Source organism: Malus sylvestris, chromosome 15, assembly GCF_916048215.2.
Source record: "Malus sylvestris chromosome 15, drMalSylv7.2, whole genome shotgun sequence".
NCBI classification, from domain to species: domain Eukaryota; kingdom Viridiplantae; phylum Streptophyta; class Magnoliopsida; order Rosales; family Rosaceae; genus Malus; species Malus sylvestris.
The window spans coordinates 26,225,388-26,252,327 of record NC_062274.1 but is presented as its reverse complement, the minus strand read 5'-3'; the positions used below and the strand labels follow the sequence as shown (position 1 = coordinate 26,252,327).

The following is a 26,940-nucleotide window of genomic DNA, read 5'->3' as shown; positions in this document are numbered from 1 at the left end:
TTACGAAAAGCAAATGTTTTGATAATTTTTTATTTTTGCTCACTCACACTTACTGTTATGCGCCCCTCTAGGACTTAGTAACTAGATTTTGTGGCGAGCGAGGGATCACTGTTGGTTCTGATATCCGCTTTAGTTAATGTAGGAAATTTATTTCCTATTAGTTGTGTAATATCCAACCTACCAAGGATGAGAATGCTCTATGTTATGCTTCACTATATTTATGCTCTGGCGTTGCATGCATTGTAATAAACGTTTATATCATATTGCACGCTTCTACTCTTATCTTAATTTAGTTCCAGACTTGGTTTTAATTTCTTCGTACTATATATATTATTTGTGTGTTATAGTTTCATCACCCTCTAAACGTTGGCCAACTTCATTATGAGGAGTCTTGTCTAACTTCTCATGGCTGCTGAGCAGGGCCAGCCCTAAGGGTAGCCCAAGTAGGCGCCCGCCTAGGGCCCCCACTTCGGAAGGGCCCCTAAAAAAAATTTATATCTTCTAATTAACATATAAATACAAAAAAAAAAAAGTAAGAAATATCATAATTCATTTGTTAGTGCAGTTGAAATGTTGGCTTCATTTTTCTTTGGGGTGTTGAGTTTGAAACACAAAGCTGCATTTCAATCACTAGATTTTTCTTAATTTTTCTTGTTTTTCAAATTTACTGCCAATCCATCTGTCCAACTCCCAATCCATCTGTCCAAATGCATATAAAGTTATAAAACTCAAGTCTCTTAGCAATCTTTTTTCTTTCAACTTCTCATTCTCTCAATTTCTATCGAATGTTTAAACCAACTTCCTATTCTTTCCATTTCTATTAAATGTTTAAACCAACTATCATATGGTCTTAAAGATTGTACTTTAAGGTAATCAAAACTTTGAATTTTATATATTTCTTTTCAATAACTTTTTATTCAATGGATTATTTTAATATTCAATTAGTTAGTGTGATGTTGATTTTAGAAGAAAAAAAACACAAGAAAAACAATTGGCGTTGAATTTATTATACTCGTCAATCAAGTTTTATTGTTATTTACTCTCGTGATCATCAAGTTTTATTGTTCTTCACTCTCAATCTTAAACTCTTGACTGCAAACATTTAGTACATCTGTGTCTAAAAACGTGAATCGTGTAATGTTTAAATAATGTTTGTATATTTATCTTCTTTTAATATTAATTTTTAATGATATTTGATGTGAAAATAGAACTTTTTATGTATTTAGCAAATTCTTTTTTATACAAATCAATATACAAAGGACCGTACATCAAGGAATTTTAGGGCTTCACTTCGAAGGCTCGCCTAGGGCCCCCAAATTCTCAGGGCCGGCCCTGCTGCTATGGGTAGAGTGTTGGAAGATCATTGATTGGCCGATACATTCCAATTAGCTTGTGCTTTTGTGAATGTCATCTAATTATTTTCTACCCCTTAATCAGTGATAAGAACATGTATCCTACTTAACCCTATTTGCTGGAAATCCTTGACATATTCTTTAATGGAATTTCACTTGAAGGAATAAAGTTAGTCAAGTAGTAATATAGTTTCTAGCTTCTGATTTACAGTCTTATTTAGTTTCTTAAACCATCTTTAATGAGGAGTTGCTAAATACTAAAATTTGGCACATGAAAGACAAATTTTAGGTTTTCAAATTGTTTTTATCTCCGAACCCTCCAATGCTAAAATTTAGCAACGCATCAGTATTTAAATGTTGGACGAGTATTTTAGCCTTAATTTTTTTCTTCTAATTAACAGTTTTTCAAATATTTTTTGTTAGGTATCTTAATTTATTTTTATGAATATTTTAATAAAAAAATGGTTCTTTAGATATAGGTCCTTGAAACTCCTATTTTTCAAATAAAAACCCATCTAAATTTAAACATTCAAATAAAACCCAAATTTCAAATAGACTATCATGTAGACAAATATATGACCAACTATTACAATACATTTACAACTTATGCCACAAAATCCTAATTTGGTCAATAAATGTTTTTACTCATCCTAATTATGATGAGCAATTAAATCCATATGGATATTTTACGTTTCTTGTATCATAAATATTAGCAACATATATAAATTAATTTACCAAATTAAAAATAAATAAATAAAAGACGTATCTTGTACGGAAAAAATAATATTGTTTGAATCATGTAATTACCTACATACAAATTAATTTACCTACTTATAAAATATTCTACTAATATACCTGCATTTTGAATCATGTAACTACCTACATACAAATATTATACTAATTTACCTACATTTAATTTAATTTACCTACTTATAAAATATTATATTAATTTACCTACATTTAAATTAATTTACCTACTTATTAATATTATACTAATTTACCTACATTTAAATTAATTTACCTATTCCAAAAAAAACAAATTAGTGATATTAGATAATGTTCGAATGTTGTGGGTTTGTGCTTGTAGGCAATTAAATAAACTTTTAATATAATGCACATAAATAATGTAGGTAAATTAGACCATTTTGAAAGTAAATTAGACCCTTTAAATTTTGGTTTGATGGAATAGGAAAATTACTATTTTGTAGGTAAAAATTGCACGAACATATAGCTTTTGTTTTGTATATTAGGGATTGGAGTATTCGTAGAAGCTGTTTAGGTTTATTGTTGTGTTGGTAGGTAAATTGACTTATATATTTAATGCACAAAATTTTGAAATTAGTATTATTATTTTTCAATCGGCACATCATAACAATTTGAAAGTTCATACATTGAATATACAATGAATGGCATGAATTATTTTGTAAAATATATAAAATTGTTCATGTGACGACCCGTCCCTAATTTTTCTATGTAATTTCTTCCCGAGTATGTGTATTGACGATTATGCCCTTATTGGCAAGTGACGTGGACTTATTCTTATCGCTTTCCTTTTTATTTCTCGCTATCGCATTTAAATTGTACACGCTAGTACGAGTAGACGTAAATTTTAAAGTGTAAAAACATCTACTTCAGATAGATTTCGATTTCCTTTTACTATAGGAAATCTAAAAACCTATCCTTGGATTCCTTTTAAAACCCATCCCATGCACTTCTCTGCATTATTCCACTTTCAGCTATCCCATCCCTTCTTTATTTTATGTTCCCTCAATCAGAAAAGCATCTCTCTCTCTCTCTCTTCTCCCTCTCCGACGCCACATTTCTTCTTCTTCTTCTTCTTCATCTCTGCAACCTTCACAAAACATACCAAAACTCACAAACATGAAAAACAAATTACACCATTGTGATCATCTCAGTCCCACGATCACAACCATGTCCTTGAAATCTGGTGTGGACGAGTTTTGACTCACCAACTCGGAAGGTCGACTCGGTGAGTTCGACATATCGATTTTCAGGCCATGCATGGCTTAGGTAAGCCTTGAGAAACCTTTAGAACTTTCATTTCACTTCTATGGGTTGTTATTGATCCTTTGTTTGTGTTTTGAACGTGTGGTTTTACCCAAAAACTCGAGAAGAAGGAGAACCTACCATTTTTCACTCAAGAACCGTGGCCATTTAGTCACTTTCAAACCATTTTTTTGGTCAACCTCGACCACAACTGGACTTCTTCTAAGTACAAACTTGTTCTCTACATTCCTAACTTCAAAATGGCTTTTGAATAACTGAGTTTGGTTAAGTAACGAGTTAGAAATCAACTCTGGAAGTTAGGAAGAAAATTTCAGTTTCTGGAAAATTTGTAACCGTGGTCGTTTGGCTACTTTCAGGCCAAATTTCTGATTAACTCAAACCATATTCGAACTTTCTGTAAATTGGGATCCGTAGATGAAATTCCTAGCTTTAATTTGGCTTTTGTAGAAGTGAATTTGGTTGAGAATCGAGCTCATTATGGGCTCTGGAAGTTGGGCCAAAAATCTGCAAAATTGCAGATTTTCGCGAAGAAGGCGAGTACAGTGTACTCGCGGGGCGTGTGGGCACGCGTGGACAGCCACTTTGGGCGGCGCGTGGTTGACACGTGTGTGTTCATGTCGTCGAGTAGATCGATTTCATATATTTACACCCTAGGTTTGAACAAACTATGGGGGTTTTATTTAGGTTTTCGTTATGTGCTTTAATTAATGTTATTTAGTTATTTCACATATAGGGGAAACTTATTCCGAGGATTTTCGAGGCCAAGCTAGGCTCGGGGGCTACGACCCAATGACGTACTTGTGAGTGGGCAGTTGTTTTATACCTATATATATTTATAGTTTCCATAAATGCGTATTTACTTCACTTTTACGCCTATATTGCCTAGCATCATTATTGTGATATAAATTGTGATAAATGCTGCTATATGGTTATGATATTACTGTCATGGCATTCATACATACTTGTATACATGCTCATCTTGCTACACTTGGTGTTAGTACTCGCCCCAGGGTCAGGGCCAGTCCTTCATGTGTATGTTCACATCCACACCGTTTGCTCACCTTGGATCCAAGTTTAGGTGCCAGTCTTGTCGGGTAGATTGCATTAGGCGATCCGACTTGTATGTGATGTGCTTTTGCACCAGTCTTCACGTGATCGTAGTACTAGAGCATATTGATTACACCCAGTCTTGTTCGTGTCAGAAACCATTTGTTCGAACTTGTGTGTCAACTTAGATGGATGAGCACTTAGTTATATTGATTATCACATGATTATTATTGTGGCATATGATACATCATTTACTTGGCATATTTCTGGTTATATGGCTGATATATTGGATTTCATACTTACGTAGTATGTTTTGAGAAAACTATACTTGTTTTACGGCGAGGGGTTAGTATATTCAAAGATAAAGGTTTTCTTATAAGCATTGTTTTGCTGACCCACTCAACTTTGTTTTTTGCCCTTCCAGGACCTAGATAGCTGTACTCTCTGTGGCACTCGAGGAATCACGGCAGTTCTAACATTTCCTTCTGTTTAGACGTACAAACTTATCACTATTATGTAATAAGTGTACTTTGGCTGCTTTGACTACTCTTTCGTAGTCTCAGTGTCTATTACGCTCTGAATAATTGTAGTGGGTTCAACCCACGAATTGCGCACTCTTTCACTGTTTAGTTCTAATTAGTTTTAATTTTATTCACTTTTTGCATCACTTACCCTTATGGTTACGTCACCTCACGGTGACGACCAGCATGCTTCGACCTTTCCAGGTCGGGGTGTGTCAGTTTAAATGGATATAACAAGTAACTGATCAAAAAACTCTATCCAAGTATTAATAGGGGTAGTTTAGGCATTTTGAAAATATACAATTTGAACAGTCAAACTTAATTAAAGAATTTGTTTATTTGGAGGCTAGTCAATGGACTTTATTCAAGAAAACAAAAGGTGATGGGTTTTAGTAAAGGAGAATATAGTTTCAAGGGGTAATATCAAATTTTCAGATAAAAAAAATCTAAATTCTTTGAGGTAAGATTGAGCTAAATATTTAAATATTATTTTAACCATTTCATTTAAATTTGGGCTGTTGATCATATCTTTCACCATTAAATATGATATCATCTATTGTTGTTCTACGAGATTTATGAATAGAAAATATTATAAAAACTGACGACAGAATAACTAAACGAAGTGAATATCAGCCTTTGGATAAAAAAACTCACTCACTCTTGGAGTCAGGTTGACAATACCTCTAACTAGTATCCCATGTCATCTTAAATGAGATTTACCTTTTTGATGACATTGTTTTCGGGCTAAATAAAACTATTTAGACCATGGCTAGATATTAGCTAAAGTTGCCATGAGTTTGGACCTCAGCTCCTCCCTCTTCTATCTCTACGTTAAGCATAGTTCTTATGTAGTCCTTTTAGGTTTGTGTTTGTTACATACGATCAATATTTATAAAATAACTGTCTAACAAAGAAAGAAATGGATGACAACTTTTATTTTGTCTAAATTGTGCAGTTCTTCCAATCCTACCATGAATATCCATCATGAAATTCCCTCATGACTACTCGATCTTTCTTCAAATATCTCAATCGTGTGGAACAAAGGCAGGGAGCCTTATTGAATGGGTCTGCCTTAGAAATCCAAAGGGCCCATTAAAAAACAATATATGGGCCGTGCTTGACAACCCAATGAGGATCCAATTTAGATGCTCAAACCAGCCTTCGAAGGATGAGCATTTCATTAAGCCATTGATCTGACCATGATTTGAGAAGTAATCAGATCGAAGCCAATTATCAATTCTGGTCCAGAGAGATTCTATTGGCCGAAAAAGACAATTCAAATTTTTGTTGCCACTTGCCACTTTGGTTGCACTAAAACCTCAAGCACAAACTGTTATTCTTTCTCTTTCACAAAAAGCAGAAGGAAACTGAATTATTTTCTAAGAGGAGTAGTTGAAAGTTCGGCGTTATAGCACTATACAATCAACAAACCGGTAATTTTAGGGAGACTTTAATTTAAACCATATGACATCTTTATAAATGACTGAATTATTACATAAGTATTAATTAACGTGTTTATTTCTTATTGGTGATACATCATATTAATATCGTATAAAAAGTTGATATGCCTAGTATTATTCTAAACAACGAACAGGGAACAATAGCAAAGGTTCCATCAACTACAGTACACGCACCAAAGCATTATTTATCAAATTACACATCCTGTCCAGATAAAAAATGCACACAAATGCATTTATATGATCCTAAAACATGTATTATTTATTTAGACGAATTTAGATTGAAATACAAGCAATACTAGGATCAGAATTTAGGATCACAGCCGAAGATTTAAGTCCAGCTGCTTATTATGTACATCTGATTCTTGTCTGGGTAATTGATGATCCATCCGGAAACTTCCTGGCCATATATGATCCATGGTTTCTTCAAGCATGAAGGGTGTCCATGCCATCCCAAAACCTGCGGCGGCTTCCCTAAATCTCGCCACCATCGACCCATCTGACCTGCTGCTAGGTTTCTGCACGAGTGAGTGAGGCTGGACTCCGAGTGACCTAGCTGCTGCAGCGACAGGGGTAAACGGAAACCCCAACGCTGACATCATCATTCTGTGAGACTGATACCTTTTGGCAGCTCCCCTCTCTCTCTTGTGTGCGTTTTGATGGCCTCCCAAGGCTTGTGAGCTGTAAAACTTCCTCAGGCAAAAGTTGCATGAGAAAACTTTGTTGCTATTGGATGGTTTTGGTGACGGAAAATCGGCATCGACTTCCGCCTCGGATGGCTCGTTGGAGTTGAGGCTTAAACTCAACCAGTCTCCGAAATTATCACCTCCACGATCATCACCTAATCTTTCATCATTACTTTCTATAATCTCATCATTTGCTTCTTGTGCTTCTGCTTCTGCTTCTGCTTCTTGTTCTTGCTCCCTTTTGGAAATCATTGCAAATCCTAGACAAAACTCAATTTAAAAGGTATAAGAAATTGAGATTTTGAGATAGAGGGTTGAAGAAGTGGGGGAGCTTGGACTTAAATAAGGGGTGTGATGGAAAAGAAGGGAGTTAAGTTAGTGTTCAAAATGCAAACGTGGACATAACTACATTGGTTGGGTTTGAGTTATTTTCCTCGCTGTTTATACTTGTTTAAAGTATAATATCGCTTGTATTAAAAAATATATAAGAAATTAATATTCTAAACAGTCCAAGAAAGAAAGGGAATATGATAATGGTGGGGAGGCAGTGTCATTGGATATCACCAAAATATTTTGTCTCTAAATCTATATGGTGCTCCCACTTTTTGATGCTTGAGACTTCTAAGGGGACCAGTTGCTTGTGTCATGCATAATAGTATTGGCCATTCAAGGCTTAGGATTCCTTAGTTCCTTGCTCATCTTTTCTTTCACTCCTCTTAGTAGCATCAATATAATTTGATTCCATATGGATGAACTAATCACAAACACTTTGAATTAACTACTGAAAATGTGCAGATGCTGAAAATTCCATAAAAACTTTCCAATTTCCAAAGTGCTTCTAGTGATGGAAAATTGAAATAAAAAAGCACTTCTAGGTAAATGTTGCTTAGAGAACATAGGCAAGTTGGGGTTGCTATCTAGAAGAGCCCAAAAGGTGCTTGTAGTAAATGAAGCTACGTACGTAGCTAGATTGATACAGATATGGTCCCAACTCCTAACCCTAACCAGAACCCTACATCATTTGGACCCGTTAGTGAAGATTTAAAGCCTCCAGCATATGTTTATGTTTATGGAGTTTTGTGTTCAGGTGATCAAGGATTCATCGGCAGTCACAGTTGAATTTAATATCAAATATTAAGTTTAAAAAATTAAAAACACATATATTTGTTCTCCACCATTGATTTTAAATAAAATGATAAGTAATCATCAAGTCTTTGATTATCAGATAATCGAGAGAACATTTTTGAATATTTATGTGATGGACTCTCTGCAGATTATTGACACTTATTCGATTTGTCATGCAAAATTAAGTTGGTCTTGCCAGAGGTTAGATGTGAAGTAAGTTGGTCTTGCCAGAGGTTAGATATGTACATTATTAAAACTTACAGAGAGAAGGAGATTGATCTGTCTGCTGCAAGAAATTAAAAATCTTACAGGCCCAATATTCATTAGGAGGCAGATTCTCTGTCCTCTCATTTCTCGTGCCTTCCTGTTTTATGTAATAATGGTTAAGTCACGTTAACATTTTATGTTTTTTTTTTTATAGAGATAATAAGACAAAAAAAGAATAGTAATATAAAATGTTGACGTGGCTTAACCGTGACCACATAAACAAGAGAGCACGGGAAGTGGGAGGGCAGAGAATCTACCTCCTATTCATTAACATGTGGTTTTTGTCCAGATAGGAGGGGGAGAAAAAGATCACAGTGTTGGCTACTAATTATACTAAGGGGAAGGAGGAGTTCGGCTAAGCCACACAATGGGCAACTTAATTTGGTATCGAATTCGTCATCCACAATATTCGAACCTAAAACCTCTCACTTATAGATGAAAAGGAATATCACCAGACCTTAATTCTGAGTAGCCGAACCTTCAACCCTAAACCAATTAACAATTCAATGGGTGCTACCACTATGCACAAAGACAGACACCCCACAATCAATGAGTTGATACATGATGTCCACCAATGAGGAGAGTGGAGTTGTTAAAAGATGCTACCAATAATTGCTTATACATATGGGGCCGAAATGCAATGCAATGGTAGCTTTATCAAGAGTTTGGGAGGACCCAGCAAACTGACATTTAAATAAGAGTAATGTTACGTATATCAAATTTTTAGATTAAATTTGTAAATTATAATGTGTCACTAATAAAAAAAATAAACACGTTAATTAATACTTAAATAATAATTCAAACATTACAATCATGTCATATGATTTACAAAAAGGTGAATAATAAATGGTGGATAATGCTATTCATACACCATTTATACCTCTCACACACCCTTGTTAATTTTTGTCTATAGATTTTCTTCAATTCATTCAATTTAACAGTAAGAAATTCAAAATATATATGACAAATAAAAATAAATGTGTGAATAACTCTACTTTACAAAATTTGGTCAACAAACTTGATAACGTATGTGAGGACATATACAGATATACAGGTGGGATGTCTGTTTTTCCCAATTAGGGTTTCCGTGGATAATTGTTTGATCGTGTAGCAGTAGTGGGCTACGTGTGCTTATATACATATGTACAATAGGAGCTGAGAAACCACCACCACACAATTCTTATAAAACAAATCAAAATCTTGGTGCTCATCTGATTAAATAGTAATAATAAAATAATAATTAATAATCATTAATTGAATATGGAAGCCCTAGTTTTCTCTATATCTTGATTGGGATTAAATTAAAAAATGTTTGTGTAGTGGAGTTGGATTGATGAGTCGGATTATATGTGTGCTTGGAGATTGGATTTGTTTTGTCCACACTGCTTCTTCGGCTTGTGCCGTTTAATCATCAAGCAAAACAAGTGTTTTCTAATTCAATTTAACGCATAAAAGGGAAAACCAAATGTTTAATACTAAATTATCAAATAAGAATCGGTCATCGTTCATGAGATATGAGCTCAAGACTTACATTGTCACTATGACGAAACAAGTGAAGACTAGGTGCTATGTACTACCGACACTATTGCCTTCCCTCCTTCCACCTCTCAACCAAGAATCAGAGAAGTAATATGCAGAGCATACAGAAATAGTTTGAAGTGGTAGGGATTTGGTTCTCTAAGAAGGGCAAATAATCCTATCGTTTCGAGGGATTATACGCAAATTATGTAGAGAGTCGTAATCTTATCCCGGCATCAAGTAAAGCAGTTGTCGATAAAGATCGAAACAAGGATATAAGTTTGGATGCCGAGCAAGTGGTGATTCGAGAGGAACATCAAAATATATGCCCTCAGCTTGTTTCTTTACTGCAGGGATGCAAACATACCAGATTCTGAAGCTAACTCAAACCCTTGCAGAAAGACAGGCTCTAAAGTAATAATTCTCGACGTATGACTTGTGAAATTAGACCCAACACTCTCCACTAAAATGGTATCTAATAATCTCGATACTTAAGTGCATTTCAATCTCAAATTCGAAATTTTCAGACATCAATTTCGATTCATTAAAATTCGGAATTTTTTTTTATCAGAATTGGAAAATTTCGAATCAAGAAATTAATTGGATCGGAATCGGAATTTCCTACCGAGCTTGGATGGAATTCAAGCTGGCCCTCAAATTCGTGCAAATTGCAAACTCATGTCGGATGCAACATGTGAAATGCGAGACAAATCACGTATCGATTTCAGTGGTGCGGGTCAGGGTGTGCCTGGTGCGGTTCAAACACCAGCATGTGAAGAAACAAGAAGCACATATCACTCACTATCTTGTTCATTAGAGTATAACTTATACACCGATAAACCCATACGGTCCCTAAACAAGAAACATTGATCGCATGTTTACTTACTATGTATGAGTATGAGAAGAGAATCATTCACGTTTCTTACTTCCTAACGTGTGACGAATAAAAAATGTGACTCCCAACTTAAAATTAGTAATCCAATACCCTCAGAACCGAGAATTGGTTCAACTGGTGAAGCGGAGGTAGTAAGTAAACATGCGATGAGAGATAAGAATAGGGAAGAGAGCAATTTCTCAACAAAGTTCACATGCAGTGTATGGACCCGACGAACAAGGTTGACATGCAAGTGTATGGACCCGATCAACATGAATTTGACCTGATTCATAAATAAGGTTTGACATTTGGCTACGAACACAACTTGAACAATCATGACACCCTTTTACCATCCAGTGTAAAATCTATAAGATTAAGGCAAAACAAATGCAGCTTACGGGAACAACGATTGAACCCCTTTATGTCACGTATTAAATTTCAATTTGGATCCATAGATTCAAATAGCAATAAACAGTAGTAAAATAACATGATCAGACAGATTAAGTAGTTGTATGGTCTTGTAATTCTGAACAAAAAAGCCTACACAAGTCAAATGGCTTATAAGAAAATGAACACATAGTTGTGAAACTAGAAATTATCCACTAAAATGTGAAATTACTTACCATACCCACCTCATCAAAGATAAGGAGTACAGAATGCTTTCACTATCAGAGCACCACGAAATGTAGCAACAACTGCTGCTGTGTTGATCCAACAGAAGCTTGTTCAAGTACCTATACAATACCCAGAAGACCGATAAGCTGAAAAGCAGATCAAAACAGACACTACTTCCACACAGATAGACAATAACGTAGCCTTGTCAAGTTGGAATCGGATAACCCAACAAGCATTCACTTGGGATGGCACAATATAATAGATGGATAGTTGAATGTCTAGCAGCCACAATTCTGTTCAGTTAATTGGAATTTGAAGGAAAAATAACACCTATACAAAAGCTTTCATTATCTACCACCAAAATTTTGGCCATAAAACAAACCGATGCAATGCCAAATGCAACAGAAAATCAAAAGTATCACATACACATTCCGCACTCAAGCAATTTCTATTTGGTTCAGAAACAACTATAAGCTTTATTTTCAATTGAACAAACACTGCATTGCATATACAATAAATTCAAAGTTCCCATCTTTGCTCTATTTTCGATTGAAATTCTGATCATTCACTACCATTTCTCAAAATCGAACATGCAGATGACAAAACAAATAAAAATCAATAAGACCGATAAAAATCCGTAAAAAGCAATAAGCTAGTGCAAAGCATCATGAATCACACGCTTCAGAAAACCCCATTAAGCGCAGACAAATAGTGCATTGCGCACAGAAAATATTCAAAGTTCCCATCTGTTTTTTTCTTTCTACTGAAATTCCTCATCATTAAACTCCCATTTCATCAATCTACCACACAGCTAACAGTAAAATCAATGAAATTTAAAGGGGAAATAAACTGTCCATACAAGACGCACCGCAGAAAGAGAAAAACTACGAGGGATCAATGGAGGTACCCTGAGACAGCTCGCAGCAATGGCGCGCTTCGACGGAGATGTGGCTTGTGAGACGAGCCGAAGCCAGGGCGCTGTGCAATGGCATCAGCGACTGCGCGCAGGCCAATTGGCCCGCATTGACCGGGAGGGAGAAGAGGGTGCGGCGGGAGTTGCTGCCTAGGAGATTACGAAGCGGCGTGCGAGGGAGGGATGAGATCGACGGAGATGACCGGAATGTTGACGCTCTTGCGGTTGAGATCAGAGACCTTGACAAGGACGACCCAGATCGCCACGCCATATCTTTGCTGGCTGGAAATTTGGGAATTGCGAATGGGGAATCGGAGGCAAGGGTTTTAGGGCATTTGGATTTAAACCCTAGAAGGCTAGAACTCAAGGAGCTATCAGTTTTCTTCACTGTTGCAAAAATATCATTGGGCCTGTTTTAGATTTGTTTTTTTTTTCAAGCTCGGTCCAGTCATCATTGCACCTGTTTTAGATTTGTAAAATTACTATAAACGACTCTTACATTGTTTTTATTTATTTCGGTCCACTAAAAGTGTCGTCAACACACAAAATAAAGAGTTGTGAGTTTATCTTTAAGAAGTTTTAACGAAAAATCATACTTTTACACTAAAAGTCAAACCTGGTACTATTCACTTTACTCTTTATTTTTTCTTTATCATTAAAACTCAAAGTTTTCAAACCATTTTCATTAGTCTATACTCAGGTGCCTTTAAAGACTTTGTGAACCTCCCCAGTCATCGATCAAACATTTCCAGTTTGCATATTACATCTATTACATCTAGTGGGAACTCTAGAGACAACACTGCTTAGGCTTTGTTGTCTCTAGCACACAAAAATTTGAGTAACCAAATAAATACAGAGAGAATTTCGGATTAAATTAATTCTAGGGTAAATTACATAATACCCCCTCAAGTTTGAGATCTATTACAATCTCATACAATATCTTTAAAATATTTCACTTTCATACCTCACCTCACCTACTATTTTATTTTAAATATAATACATCCATTACATTTTTCATCCATTTGTCCGTTAAGAGCTGACGTAGCTATCACATTTGTGCTGATGTGGCTACCACGTGGCAATTTTTTTATATACATTAAAAATATTATAATATTAACCTTATTTAAAAATAAAAATAAATAAAAATAAAATAAAAATTAGAAATACCCAAACCTAGAAATCCTTCCCCGCAAACCCACATCCCACCCCCACCCCCACCCCTCTCTTCCTTCCTGTTCGTCCATCCCCCCCCCCCCCACCCGTCCCCCACCTTCCTCCACCACCCTCTCTCTCTCTGGGCAACCTGCAATCTGCATCCCCAAAATCCCAAAACCCAGAATCCCATTACAATTCTCAAAACCCAAATCCCATCAAACCTCAACGCCTCATTCGTCACTCATGATGGGTTGTGTGCCACGAACAATTGCCTCTTGCCTGAAATTCACAATGAAATTCAAGGAGTCGGTGAGGGTTGGGTTCGGGATTCGAGCTCTAGGGACGATGTGGAGTTGGCCTTGGCGAATAAATACGCGATTGAGGTTGTTTTGGGGGTTGAGCCACCAAAGGAGGTGGTAGCCAACTTCGATGAGGAGGAACTTGCCGTCGGAATCCCAGACTCTAATGGAGAGGTCGTGGAAGTTGGAGGAGATATGGAAAAGAAGAAAGACGGTGAACCACTCATCTTTGAAGTTGTCGGCGACGCGAAGCTTGCCGTGGAGGTGGGGGAGGTGGCGATCGGCGGAGCGGAGACATGAGGGTTGGGAGTGTGGATAAGGAGCGTGGAATGGATGTATTATATTGAAATAAAATAGTAGGTGAGGTATGAAAGTGAAATGTTTTAAAGATATTGTATGAGGTTGTAATAGACCTCAAACTTGAGAAGGTATTATGTAATTTACCCTCAATTCTATTGAAATAGTTTCTTTTTTAATATTTGATTCAAAATACCTGAACAAAGAAAGTCGTTACATAAAATTTAGTTAAATAATAGTATAACACATGGAATTTTTCATTGGACTAGACTAGTTATCAAGTAGATTAAATTTTAGAGATATTCAACATTTGTCCAATCCAAATTACCCAATTTACCAACATTTGCTCAGCATCTCCAGGATCTATCAATCTTCCGTAAGTTTTCATTTTGGGTGCATATGACCCATCATTCCCATCAAATTTTAAATGCACAAATAAAATTGTGATTTTTACGCACACTTTTACAGCTTTTGCATACCGCCTCTTAATTTTGACTTTTTTTTTCTTTTTAAATTTGTTCAATTTAACGACTTAAAAAAGATTACAAAGAAATTAAAAAGGGTTTCCTAGAACCATTTTGTACAAATAATATGACTAAATGATCCGTAAATTTTTTTTTTTTAATCGTGTTTTGTTTATAATTTAGATATTAGGCTGAAATGCTTCTGTCACTCTTCCCGATCTTCGAAATGAGTGAATAACTATAATTTGCTATCTCTCTTTTAAAAAAAGAAAAACTAATAAAAAGAGCTTGAAAACTTTGAATTTTAACGATAAGGAAAAAATAAAAAGTAAAGTGAATAGTACCATAATGGACTTTTTAGTGTAAAAATGTGATTTTTTTTTTGTTGAAGTGAACAGTACCGAAATTTTTCATTAAAGTTCCCTTTTAAAAAAATGCACTTAAGGGTAACCCATCTTTAATTTTTCACTTTTTAGCTTGACTGGCTAAACTTATTGAAAAATATAAGAAATTGAGAAAGAAGCGAGAAATAAACACCGAGTAAATCACAAATAATAAATATACACTAAATAATTGAGGGCGCCAAATATTTGAGATAGCGTTGGCAAAACAATGTCCTCAACCGCCACTTTGGCCACCACCGCACCCACTCACCACCACCGCCACCGCCACCACCCACCTTCAATTGACAGACTCACATTCCTAATCGACAAGTCAAAATCCATCAACCACCTTCTCCAAATTCACGCCCTTCTCCTCCGTCACGGTCTCCACCACCACCCAATCCTGAACTTCAAGCTCCAACGCTCTTACACCTCGTTCGGCCGCCTCGACCACTCCGTCGCCCTTTTCCACCGCACCGACAACCCCACTGTCTACTTCTGGACCTCCATTATCCACAGCCATGCCCAGTTGGGTCTTCAGAACCTTGCCCTCATGTACTTCACCGAGATGCTCACCAATGGCGTTGAACCCAATTGCTTCACCTTCTCCGCTGTTATGAAAACTTGCCCGCTTGAGCCCGGAAAAGCACTCCATTCCCAGACGATTAAGCTCGGGCTCGATTCGGATTTGTATGTCAGGACTGGTCTTGTGGATGTTTACGCAAGAGCCGGCGATGTTGTGTCTGCAAGGCAGCTGTTTGATACAATGCCTGAGAAGAGTTTGGTTTCGCTGACTGCGATGATCACTAGCTATGCGAAAAGAGGGGCAATTGAGGCGGCCCGCAAACTGTTTGACGGAATGCAGGAGAGAGATGTGGTTTGTTGGAATGTGATGATTGATGGGTATGCTCAGCATGGGATGCCAAATGAGGCTTTGTTTTTGTTTAGGAAAATGCTGGCGGCAAAGTTTAAGCCGAACGAATTGACCGTGCTGTCTTTGCTTTCTGCTTGTGGGCAGCTTGGAGCTCTTGAGTCTGGTCGATGGCTTCATTCTTACATTGAAAATAATCGAATTCGAGTCAATGCTCATGTGGGCACTGCATTGATTGACATGTACAGTAAATGTGGTGGCTTGGAGGATGCTCGTCTGGTTTTTGATAGGATTCAGGAGAAGGACGTTGTTGTTTGGAATTCGATGGTTGTAGGATATGCGATGCACGGATTTAGCCAAGATGCATTACAGTTGTTCATTGAAATGTGTAGAATTGGTTACCGTCCTACTGATATAACCTTCATCGGAGTTTTGACTGCTTGTGCTTATGCTGGTTTGGTCAACAAGGGACGGGCTTTTTTCAGTTCAATGAAGGATGAATACGGAATAGAACCGAAGATTGAGCATTACGGGTGCATGGTAAATCTCCTTAGCCGTGCTGGGCAGCTGGAAGAAGCATACGAGTTTGTGAAGAAAATGAAGATTGATCCTGATCCTGTCCTATGGGGAGCTTTACTTGGGGCTTGTAGACTCCATGGTAACATTGCTTTGGGAGAGGAGATAGCAGAGTTTCTCCTTGGCCAAAATCTTGCAAATTCAGGAACATATATTCTACTGTCCAACATCTACGCCGCAGCGGGGAACTGGGATGGGGTGGCAAGGGTGAGGGCCTTGATGAAAAGCAGTGGGATTCAGAAGGAGCCTGGTTGCAGCTCCATTGAAGTGGATAATAAGGTACACGAGTTCCTTGCAGGGGATAGGAGAAACCCGAGGAGCAAAGAAATATACACGATGATCGAGGAGATGAACCGTTGGCTCAAGGCTCATGGTTACACCCCACAGGTAGATACTGTGTTACATGATCTGGGGGACAAAGAAAAGGAGCAATCCCTTGAAGTTCACAGTGAGAAGCTTGCTCTTGCTTTCGGGCTAATCAGCACACAAGCTGGAACAACAATCAAAATAGTGAAAAACCTACGCGTGTGTTCGGATTGTCACGCTGTGACCAAGTTACTTTCGAAAATCACGGGGCGAAAGATTGTAATGCGGGACAGAAATAGGTTTCACCACTTTATACATGGTTCGTGCTCTTGTGGCGATTACTGGTGAATACTAAATTATCAACATAACATAGTTTCTCTGAGATGCTCTCCCTCTCTCTTATATCTTGTAGTACGATCCTTCCACAAGCAACTAAATTTGTTTGTCTAATCCGAGCGATAACACACCCCTTTAACCGTGGTTTTGATCTATCAAGAGAAAGCAATCGACAAATTCAACCGGTTCTGGTTCTGGTTCTTCAGTATCCAAATTGTACGGGGGCTTTCGCTTTCAAAGTAGTCAACACAAGGCTAAACCAGAAAAATAGTTGGAATAACAGCCTTCCTGAGAATCTTCGGTAGCATGCCGTACATACCTTGAGAGAGAAGCAAACTACACTAACAAGCCTAACTAAAAATGTTGAAAACAATCCTGTACACCTTTCCTAGAAAAGCGGCTCGATTAACACTTGAATCAGGAAACGAGCTTACGAACAAAATGAACATTAGCGAGCCGAGCCTTGATCTACGGTTAAAATGCAATGCCTACGCACCTAAAACACACTCGCCATCCATCCTAATCAAATACGAAGAACTAATCTACGACTGGGAATTGACCACCAACTTCCAATACAAGACAGGTTTGGCATTTCCAGTTCTACATTCTAAAATCCAAGACGCACACTGTGTTGTTGGCAAAACATGCAGCAAGTTTGTCGCCTTCCTTGTTCCAGCAGACTTCAAATATACCGCCACTTCCAGTGTACGTTTTCACAATCTTGCGTTCCTTCAGTGACCAGATATGCATGGATTTATCAAGAGATCCACTGGCCAAATACTCACCATTTGGGCTAAAAGCAACAGAATAAACAGGTTCCCTGTTGATTCAAATTGAAGTATCAATACACCATGAAGTAAAGAAATTTTATCAAGCTTCCAACACCAAACGTTCGTTTTGTCCAGTACCTGTGTCCATCCAAGCTGCAGAGAAGCTTTCCTTGTTCCACATCCCATAGCTTCACAAAGGAGTCAAATGATGCACTGTCAAGAAGCACAATCACAAAACTTAGAACCATGACACAAACATTCAGTGTATTTCCCCCGCAGAAAGTAGTCGGTGTAATTTCTCCGCAGAGTGTGCATGCAGAATGAAAGTGCAAGTTTGAATACTATCAAGAAATAATATTTCTACATAAAGACAAGTACGCTTGGGCGTGAAAACAGAAATCCGCAAATGCAAGAACATGAATACAAAAGACCAGTGGCTTAACATACAGTTCTCACAGCACCGTAGGGTTAATGGCAATAAGAAGTTAGACAAGAACTTCTTTCATAGCACAGAATGAATCAGAAGAATTACCACCCAACCAGGTTTTACACAGGTAATAAATCATTTGCTCTCTTTATATAAAATTTCAATTGACAGCATTAAGCTTTTCTCGAAAAATATGAAAACCATGTAAAAGCTACTTATTGAAACAATTTGCAACTTCTAACTGAAATAATAAAGGAACACATGGCAAACACAATGCAAACAATACAGAAGCCAATGGCATCTCATTTCATCTGAGAAGCACTATATTTACCTAGCTAGGACTAACTGTTGGTTAGGGTTGTTTGTTCCTGGTCCAGTGGGACTCCATCTGATAGTGTATATCTCCTACAATACAAATTTCCAACGCTTCTAAGATTCCAGAAAAGTAAAATCAAACGGCCATGATAGGCAAATTAAACTTGAATGACAATCTGAGGAGTACCTTAGAATGCTCTCTTAAATCATGAACATATTTTTCCTGCTTCATGCTCCATATCTACACCATAATTTTACATGAGTTGCAAATTCAATATTCTTCTCAAATGGAAAATAATGAACCAAACGAAACTGATCCATTTAATTGAAAATGGCTATATTACATTGAATAGGGGCAAGATGAAGAAAAGTAGAATTATATATTATATATGAATTATCGGACTCAAAACTTTTAATCAAGCAGTAAACGAGATTGGTTTAATCAATCCTATCCTTCCCATGTTCCAGAGTAAACAAAACATATGACATTAACCCCATACCAGGTCTGTGTTCAACTTCAGTATCCATCTTTAATTATATATAAGTATAGATTAAAAATATTATATGCAAACAACTATCTTATCGGACATAAAATGGAACTACTTGACTACAAATTGAGCAGGAAGCACATATAACCTTTGCAGTGCTATCGTCAGAACATGAAGCCAACAATGAACCAGTTGGATCCCATTTAACACAATTAACTTCTCCCTGAAACAGTGAAAATCCATTGATCAGCCACAAAAACTGATACTATCAAGTACCCTTGAAAATTATAAAGTTTAAAGTTTGCAAATAACACGTAAGTTTTTGCAGAAGTTCAAAAACAAGTGAAACCATTTTTGCTACCTGAGCAAATACCAGTAACTACAACCAGGCATGTTAAAAAAAAACTGGTAAGCTCAAGGCTTTCCAGTTGACCAAATCAAAGGCAGGTGTGTAAAGGAAATAAAACAGCAACATTCTAGAATGGAGGGCTGGCAATACCAAGACCCTCTCAAATCCATATTCAACCAGACAAGGACCAGTTAACAGTTATTTAAATGAAATTGAACATTAACATGATAGCATTGAGAGAATATATCTCAGCCTAGAATTGGGCGTCCCTATATCTTCAACAATCTAAACAGCACAAAACTATCTGCAACCTCTTCAGAAAAAGAGCATAGTATACATAAACAAATAATAAGAACAAAGTGCTTAAAATATAATTAACCTCAGGTCTAATCTAGAGCAACTAAATGCTTGAAAATACCTGATGTCCCGCAAAAGTTTTAACAGGGTGGTTTTCCCCAATCTTGCAGACATATATCATATTGTCTGTTGAGCTCATTGCAAAGGAGACATTGTTGCGCCAGTCAACATCAAGAGTTGGACCTAAATGACAGAAAAATAGTCATCAAAATCCCAACACAGCCACTATTACACTGTCTGTTCCATGAAAATAATACACACCTGAATGAAATTCAAATTGTTGTTTCGGTTCCTCTGCCTTTACGTCCCACACAATTGCAGTTTTATCGCAGCTTCCTGTAAGAAGATAATCTCCCTTTTTGTTCCACTTTAGAGAGAATATAGGTCCCTTATGTTTGCTCAAAGTACTAATTAATTCACCTGGGCAAAGATACCACACAATATATGTTCTAAAAACTTCCAAAATGATGCTGAAAAGTAAACAAGAATCATAAATCAGATGAAACAGAAAACCAGAAAAACAATCATCTGCTTACCCTTTGTACTCCAAATTCTTGCTTGCCCATCATATGACCCGGTTGCAAGCATTGTTCCCTCTCCCTGAATTAGTGAAAGGTTTATTTGCATATACACAAACGAAAAAAAAAATTCTGGAAGAGAAAAAAAAAAAAATAAAGAAGCTCCTGCAGTTTTAGATGGCTTTGGAATAAAGAAAACAAGTTTTTTTATTTTCTTGATGAGTCTCAAGAGCCCATAACAAAGAGCATCCGCATGGCATGTAATCTATTATATCAAATTTGATAGGTCAATTATCACAAAATATATCCATAACAACAGAGCTCACATTCCAGTCAAGCGTCGTCACATCTTTACTCTTTTCATTTGTTCTACCCTTAACATGCTTCAGCACCAACACATTTGAGGAACCATTTTGTGAACTAAATCTGGAGCTTCCATCAGCAATGGTCCAAATACGAGCTGTCGAATCTCCAGACCTGGAAAGTGATTAATTAAAAGTGGCAAGAGTAAGGGATTGAAACAAAAGGTATGGTAATCCTAACACGGCGTGGTAACACTATGGACTCAGAAACAGCCCATATTCTGGTCAACATTACAGGCCCACGATTAACATGATATATGATAAATTACTATCACCATTCCAGCTACCCTTAAGGGATGTTGATTTTACTGAAATTTAATGCTCGAGCGAGGCTTAAATAACAACAAAAGATAGTATAAAATCAAATGTTGCAGAATCTAGATAATCAGTAAAGGAAACATGAGCAGACAAAGGCAAAAACATGTCTCATCCAACGTTAGTATTCAATAACTATTAGTAAAGAGATATTAAATAAATTAACTAAGATTTTTCAATGGATCATTATGTCTTTTCTCTAAAAAAATAACAAAAAATAGATAACAGAAACATCCACTACATATGAACAATTTCACAAATACATACCCTGATGCAAGAAGGGAACCGGCTGGACTCCATGCACAAGCACATACCTAATACAAAAATGGAAAGGAGATCCAATGGCACACAGAGAAACATGTATGAGGAACTATATGGCACAAAAAGGGGGTAAAAGCCAGATAAGGTGGGTAATGCAAGAAAATAGGAGCATGCACAAACCTCATTAGTATGCCCCTCCAAAATTGTCACATCAGAACTAGGGATTTCAACATCTGTAAGAGGAATATCCATTGGTTCTGCTCCAACAAAAAGAAATGATGATTATCATAATGTACATTTAGGAAATTGACAGGAAAAAGAGACAGAACTTGGACAGAACAAAAGTTTTTCAACTTTATTAAGTGGGAGTTTAACATAACATGCTCTGTCTTTTTACACTTATGCTAAAAAGTCTAATTCATTGTACCTAAATGATTACGGAATGAAGCTAGTTAAAATTCCTTGCACATATTCTCAAATGCCAAGAACTGTGCAAGCACCAGATTCCAAAACCAATCTCTGTTAGGAATTGGCTCGACAATGTTAGTGTCGTATTTTGTTTTGGATTGTATTAGAAAAGCTAAATGTGCACATATTCTTGTCCTACAAGGATTAGAAAAGAATTAAGCTTTCTTGTACAATTAGACTAGGAATCCTCAAACAATAAACGGAATAGGAATGTAAGTGTACTTTCCTATTCCAAATAGAATAGAAAATTTGATCAGAAAATAGGCATGTAAATCACACCCTATACTTATAAATCGGGTGAGGCAAGGGGCAGAAAAAAAAAAGAAAAAAAAAAGAAAGAAAAAGAAAAAAGAAAACAGAGACAGCTGAGAAGTCAGAGGAGGGTTAACAAAAACTCTGTATATTCAGAAGGTTCTTGAGAAGTTCAACATGCTAGAAGCCAAGGCAGTTTCAACTCCTTTGGCAGCTCACTTCAGATTAAGTGGGCAATAGTGTCCTAAGTCCGAGAAAGAGAAACAAACAATGAAGAATGTTCCCTACGGTCATATCATGGGCTGCCTAATGTATGCAATGGTGTGCAAACCCAACCTAGCTCAAGCAATCAGTGTCGTTTCCAAGTACATGGAAATCTAGGAAGCCAACATTGGGATGCAATCAAGTGGATTTTGTGTTACTTCGAAAGGTTCTTGGCAACAAGGGATCTTGTTTGAAAAGTTTAAAAAAGAAATGCAAGGGTGTTGGGGTACATTGATGCCGACTATGCAGGGCATTTGGACAAGAGAAGGTCTACCCCAGGTTATTTATTTACATGCGCAGGTGGACCAATCAATTGGAGGGGCACTATTGCAACCAATTTCAGCTTTGTTGACCACAGAAGCAGAATATATTGCTCTGACCGAAGTTGGAAAGGAGGTAAGTTGGCTTAGTGGCTTTGTAAGCCAATTAGGAATCAGTCAGGATTACAAGAAGCTGAAATGTGACTGTCAAAGTGCCATTTACTTGGCAAATAATCAGGTTTTCATGGAAGATCAAAGCATATTGAAGTGAGGTATCACAGAACCCAGGATTGGGTGGAGTCCAAGGAGATTTGGGCCGAAAAGGTTCCTTACCAAGATAGTGCCGGCCAAGAAATTCAAGCAATGCTTGAACTTGATCAATCTAGTTGATTGTGTAAGGTGGAGTACCTCCTCACTTGAGATGCAATGAAGCAAGAAGAAGTTTTCCATGGTGAAGGTTCTTGAAGATTTCCTTCAGATACTCTAGGGTGCAACAGTCAAGACTTGGTTTGACTCACCAAGGTAGAGATTGTTAGGAATTGGCTCGTCAATGTTAGTGTCCTATTTTGTTTTGGATTGTATTAGGAGCTCAAGGTGCACATATTATTGTCCTACAAGGATTACGAAAGAAATAAGTTTTCATGTACAATTAGATTAGGAATCCTAAAAGCAGAAACGGAATAGGAATGTAAGTGTACTTTCCTATTCCAAATAGAATAGGAAACTTAATCAGAAAATAGGCATGTAAACCACACCCTATACTTATGAATAGGGTGTGGCAGGGGGCAGAAAAAAAGAGATAAGAAAACAGAGAGCAGAGAGAGGTCAGAGGGATTAGTTCTAGGGTTTACAAAAGCACCGTATACTCTATTATTAATTCAAATAAGCCATGATTTCTCTATAACAGGATGTAGGCAAAAGATCTGCCAAACCAGTATGTATCGTGTGTTTCTAGTTATTCTCTATTTGCTAAGTTTAGTCTATTGTCGGATACATCAAAGAACAAGTTCCAAGGGAATCGAAAATCTTACATTCTCTCCTTGGCAGATCGTGATACATTACAAGAGCAAACAAGAAGTTAATGTAAAGCATTGTTTCTTACTTATTTTCTGTTCATTAAACATAAAAAATAATTCTATAAGAGTAGTTCACCAGCTAAGCAGATGTTTGAATGGATAAACTTTTCCTGCATCCTAGTAGGCTCCAGAAACAAGTGTCTATATCTTCTAATATCTAACCAATCACAAAATAAAAGAACATAATCATTGAATGGATTTGTGGCTGCTTAAAAATTGTGGCCATTTTGTGGCCTTAGTAACTTTATTCAGGCTAATAAAAGAAAAAAAACCACAAAAGAGAAAATCATTTGCGGTAAAACTTGAATCTACCTCCAGAAGCTCCATTTTCTTCATGTCTGACATTAACTTTATCTTCCTGATCTCTAACTACATCTCTGTCATTGCGGTCCTCACGCTGCTTTTCTCGCTCCTTATTCTTTTCTATCCTCTCTCTATCCTTTTCGAAATCCTTCTCCCTTTCTTTTCTTTCTCTCTCTCTTACTCGTGCACGTTCTCCGTCATGTTCTTTTTCAAGCTCCTTATCTTTATCTTTCTTTTGATAAGACTCGTGCTCTTTATCTTTGTCTTTGTCCATCTGTGAATTCTTCCTTTTCTCTGTAATCATTTGCCTTAGTTGATTTACATCCTTCGTGATAAGATCTAAAGGTTGTAAAAATGAGAAATCTTCATCCAAATCTGCATCACTCTGGCAAGCTTAAAACAACAGCTGGTTAACATATATTCTAAGATGTGCAATCCTGTGCAAGTTCCAAAACAAAAATTACCAGTTATTCGATAATCCAAAAAACAAGAACAAGAATACTAACATTACTCAAGTTAGCTTCCATCTCCAAGTACTGAAGTCCTTTTTGTATAAATGTAATGAGGGCACCAGGTGGAACCAAATTTCCATCTATTGTGCATTTATTGATACCGGCCTCATATCCTAAAGCAAAAGCTGAGTGTGTGAAGCCTGCAGAAGTAATATAACAAGAAACTTAGAGAAAAAGAAATGGGTTCACCAATTCAATCTTCGATTGAGTTGGAAGATCATTCACGTTTCTCACTTTGATAACAACTGTAGAGTGTATGCATGCAACTGGTTTGTGTACAGAACCCCATAAGATCACTCCACAACATCGATTCGACTGCTTTTATATGATGCTAAATAATCTACTACGTATACAAAAACTTCCAATCGCTTTGTGTATTGATTGTGCATCAAATCCGAACCAATATAAAATCTTATATCAGCATATCATGCAGGTACAAATCGCATTCAGTTAAACATTAAAATTAATTAAATTTACGGCTAACCAAACTAAAATAATTTGATTATAAGAAAAAAATTACTCAACTCGAGCATTCAAAAGGAGAATTACACAACAAAAGTATACCCACTACTGTTTTCTGATCCATAATCTCATGCCCTCTCGACGCCGGAAAACAGGAAGCCAATTTGCAAACTTATTCCCAAAATTATAGTTCTCAGCCCTAATTAAGTTATAATAGAAAACATGTAACAGCAATTGATAAAGACACCCTTATAATCTGTACAGCACACCCAAATTCCCAGAAACCCTAGAATGACAATACAATTAAAAACGGGAACAGAAAATTAGGGAAATAAATTCGAAAGGTCGTTTGAGGGTTTGCAAAGTGAAGCATACCTGATTCCTGAAGGTAACGAAAGACTAGGAAATTCAACTCGACGGACGTGATGGAGGTCATCGTCGCAGAAGTCGCCGGCTTCAATGGCTGTGATGAGAGGTCCGCAAATCGTGCGGCCCAGTTTCAATGAGAGAGAGAGAGAGAGAGAGAGAGAGAGGGAGAGAGATTGCAATGGCAAACGGGTAGGGATTTATCGGTTTTGCAGAGTTTGGAGCGGCTCTGGAAACCCAAGTCAGAAAGAAGAAGAAAGCGCAGGGGAGCAACGATTTTCCATTTTTCCTTTTTTGTTTTTTTAATTTTGTTGTGAGAATTTCTCTTGGTTCGTTTGTATTTATTTATTTATTGTATTTTATTAATGCTTTGGATAACGTAAAACCTTTCAACATTATTTGTATTCTTGGGTCTGACGACCCAGCCACTGAGATTCTGCCACCTGGATTATTAGATCCACTTGAGCACCACTTCATAGGCCTCGAGCCCAGTCTATTCCTCGCCATTAATAAATGGGCCGACGAGGACTGCCCAACAGAAAAGCCTAAATCAGGTCTAGTCTCTTGACCTCGATTCGATTCGTGGCCCATCCTACAAATTGGCTCAATGATATGGGTACGAATTGCGGCTATAAACAAAAAAATTTAAAAAAATAAAAATATGGGAGGTATCGGGTTCGGTGCTCTAAGATTGTGAATCTTCTTGAATGTGGTCATTGGCAGGGTGAAATTTTCTTTAGCCTCTTAGGGCCCGAAAAAGATGCATAACCATGGGTTGCCACTAATTGTCCCATTTTTAAAAGAAAAAATCAACTCATCAGGTAACCATTATTTATTGGATAGATCATAGTTAGAAAAATACAAAACAAGTATGGTACATGGAAAATATATATAACTAAATTAAAATAATACTCGAACTATATTTTTTGGTAAAAAAATAGTACGAGTATGATACATGAAAAATACATATATGTATATTTTTTGGTAAGTAAATTTGAAAAAATAGTACTGAGTATGGTACATGAAAAATACATATTTGCTTTATACTTGAGATTCGAGTTCTTATCTTCCGTCCGGCTATGGTTGTTTTAGTTAGAAGATGAATACAATTGGTTTTTGGCGAGTTCCTTTGTCCTTTAAGTCAAGTAGAGCGAGTGGGGCCTTTCTTTGCTTTTGTTCCATATGTACATGGTGCATGTGGGCAGTGCGCTTACGCATTCCCTGACCTATGCACCACTACAAGTCGACGATGAAAGGGAAAGACGATCCACGACACGCAAACATTTTGAATTGGGAGAAACTTTTGGAACGAGTTGATTGTTATTGTGTCGTTTTATTTTAATAAATTAATAATTTGTGTAATTGTGTTGTTTTAGTTTAATAAATTAATAATTTGTGTAATTTCAACACATTAATGTATTATTAGATTGTGACGTTACAAACATACACAACGAAGAATGAATATGTCCTTAGTTTTATTTTTTATACAACAAAATTTTAACTAAAGAGTAAAATATTGAGCTAAGCCAAACAATAAATTTGCCATGAAGTGATATCAAATTTGTCATATATGATAGGCAAATTTAGGACCTCAGACTAACCAATTATTGATGTCTCATTATCTTGCTCATTGAATTTTTATCTTTCTATTTGAAGTTAAAATAAAGAGTCAATTATCTTGATTGTATAATCCAAACCAATAACATTTCGAAACGTGCTATCTGA

General features: G+C 36.7%; 4 protein-coding genes and 1 long non-coding RNA gene across 7 annotated transcripts; 2 read left to right on the top strand and 3 right to left on the bottom strand.

Annotated features, from left to right (window-relative positions):
* The first annotated feature begins 3,068 nt into the window (after positions 1-3,068).
* Positions 3,069-5,094, top strand: LOC126604943 (uncharacterized). The gene is made up of 3 exons (XR_007616790.1): positions 3,069-3,383; positions 4,114-4,180; positions 4,852-5,094. It is a non-coding gene; the product is annotated as an uncharacterized LOC126604943 (long non-coding RNA).
* Positions 5,095-6,397: 1,303 nt separating this feature from the next.
* Positions 6,398-7,343, bottom strand: LOC126605413 (zinc finger protein 7-like). Its single transcript, XM_050272811.1, has one exon. The coding sequence runs from the start codon at positions 7,341-7,343 to the stop codon at positions 6,723-6,725; it is 621 nt and encodes a 206-aa protein (XP_050128768.1). The 3' UTR covers positions 6,398-6,722.
* A 3,963-nt stretch (positions 7,344-11,306) lies between these two features.
* Positions 11,307-12,793, bottom strand: LOC126605414 (protein NONRESPONDING TO OXYLIPINS 2, mitochondrial-like). The gene is made up of 2 exons (XM_050272812.1): positions 12,398-12,793; positions 11,307-11,609 (listed from the first exon to the last, which is right to left on the bottom strand). Exons 1-2 carry the CDS (start codon positions 12,672-12,674, stop codon positions 11,602-11,604), a joined length of 285 nt encoding a protein of 94 aa, XP_050128769.1. The 5' UTR covers positions 12,675-12,793; the 3' UTR covers positions 11,307-11,601.
* Positions 12,794-15,163: 2,370 nt separating this feature from the next.
* LOC126602495 (pentatricopeptide repeat-containing protein ELI1, chloroplastic) lies at positions 15,164-17,136 on the top strand. The gene has a single exon (XM_050269389.1). It carries the CDS (start codon positions 15,231-15,233, stop codon positions 17,100-17,102), a length of 1,872 nt encoding a protein of 623 aa, XP_050125346.1. The 5' UTR covers positions 15,164-15,230; the 3' UTR covers positions 17,103-17,136.
* A 209-nt stretch (positions 17,137-17,345) lies between these two features.
* Positions 17,346-25,550, bottom strand: LOC126602496 (WD40 repeat-containing protein HOS15-like). 3 transcript variants are annotated; one of them, XM_050269390.1, is made up of 15 exons: positions 25,225-25,550; positions 24,382-24,527; positions 23,885-24,260; positions 23,649-23,729; positions 21,433-21,509; positions 21,259-21,305; positions 20,641-20,791; positions 20,333-20,396; positions 20,058-20,216; positions 19,858-19,979; positions 19,239-19,313; positions 18,790-18,843; positions 18,619-18,692; positions 17,999-18,073; positions 17,346-17,910 (listed from the first exon to the last, which is right to left on the bottom strand). In XM_050269390.1, exons 1-15 carry the CDS (start codon positions 25,283-25,285, stop codon positions 17,691-17,693), a joined length of 1,782 nt encoding a protein of 593 aa, XP_050125347.1. In that variant the 5' UTR covers positions 25,286-25,550; the 3' UTR covers positions 17,346-17,690. The 3 variants fall into 3 exon arrangements, with proteins under 3 accessions (XP_050125347.1, XP_050125348.1, XP_050125349.1); XM_050269391.1 differs by lacking the exon at positions 23,649-23,729 and having other exon boundaries at positions 25,225-25,549; XM_050269392.1 differs by lacking the exon at positions 25,225-25,550 and having other exon boundaries at positions 23,885-24,268.
* Positions 25,551-26,940: the final 1,390 nt, after the last annotated feature.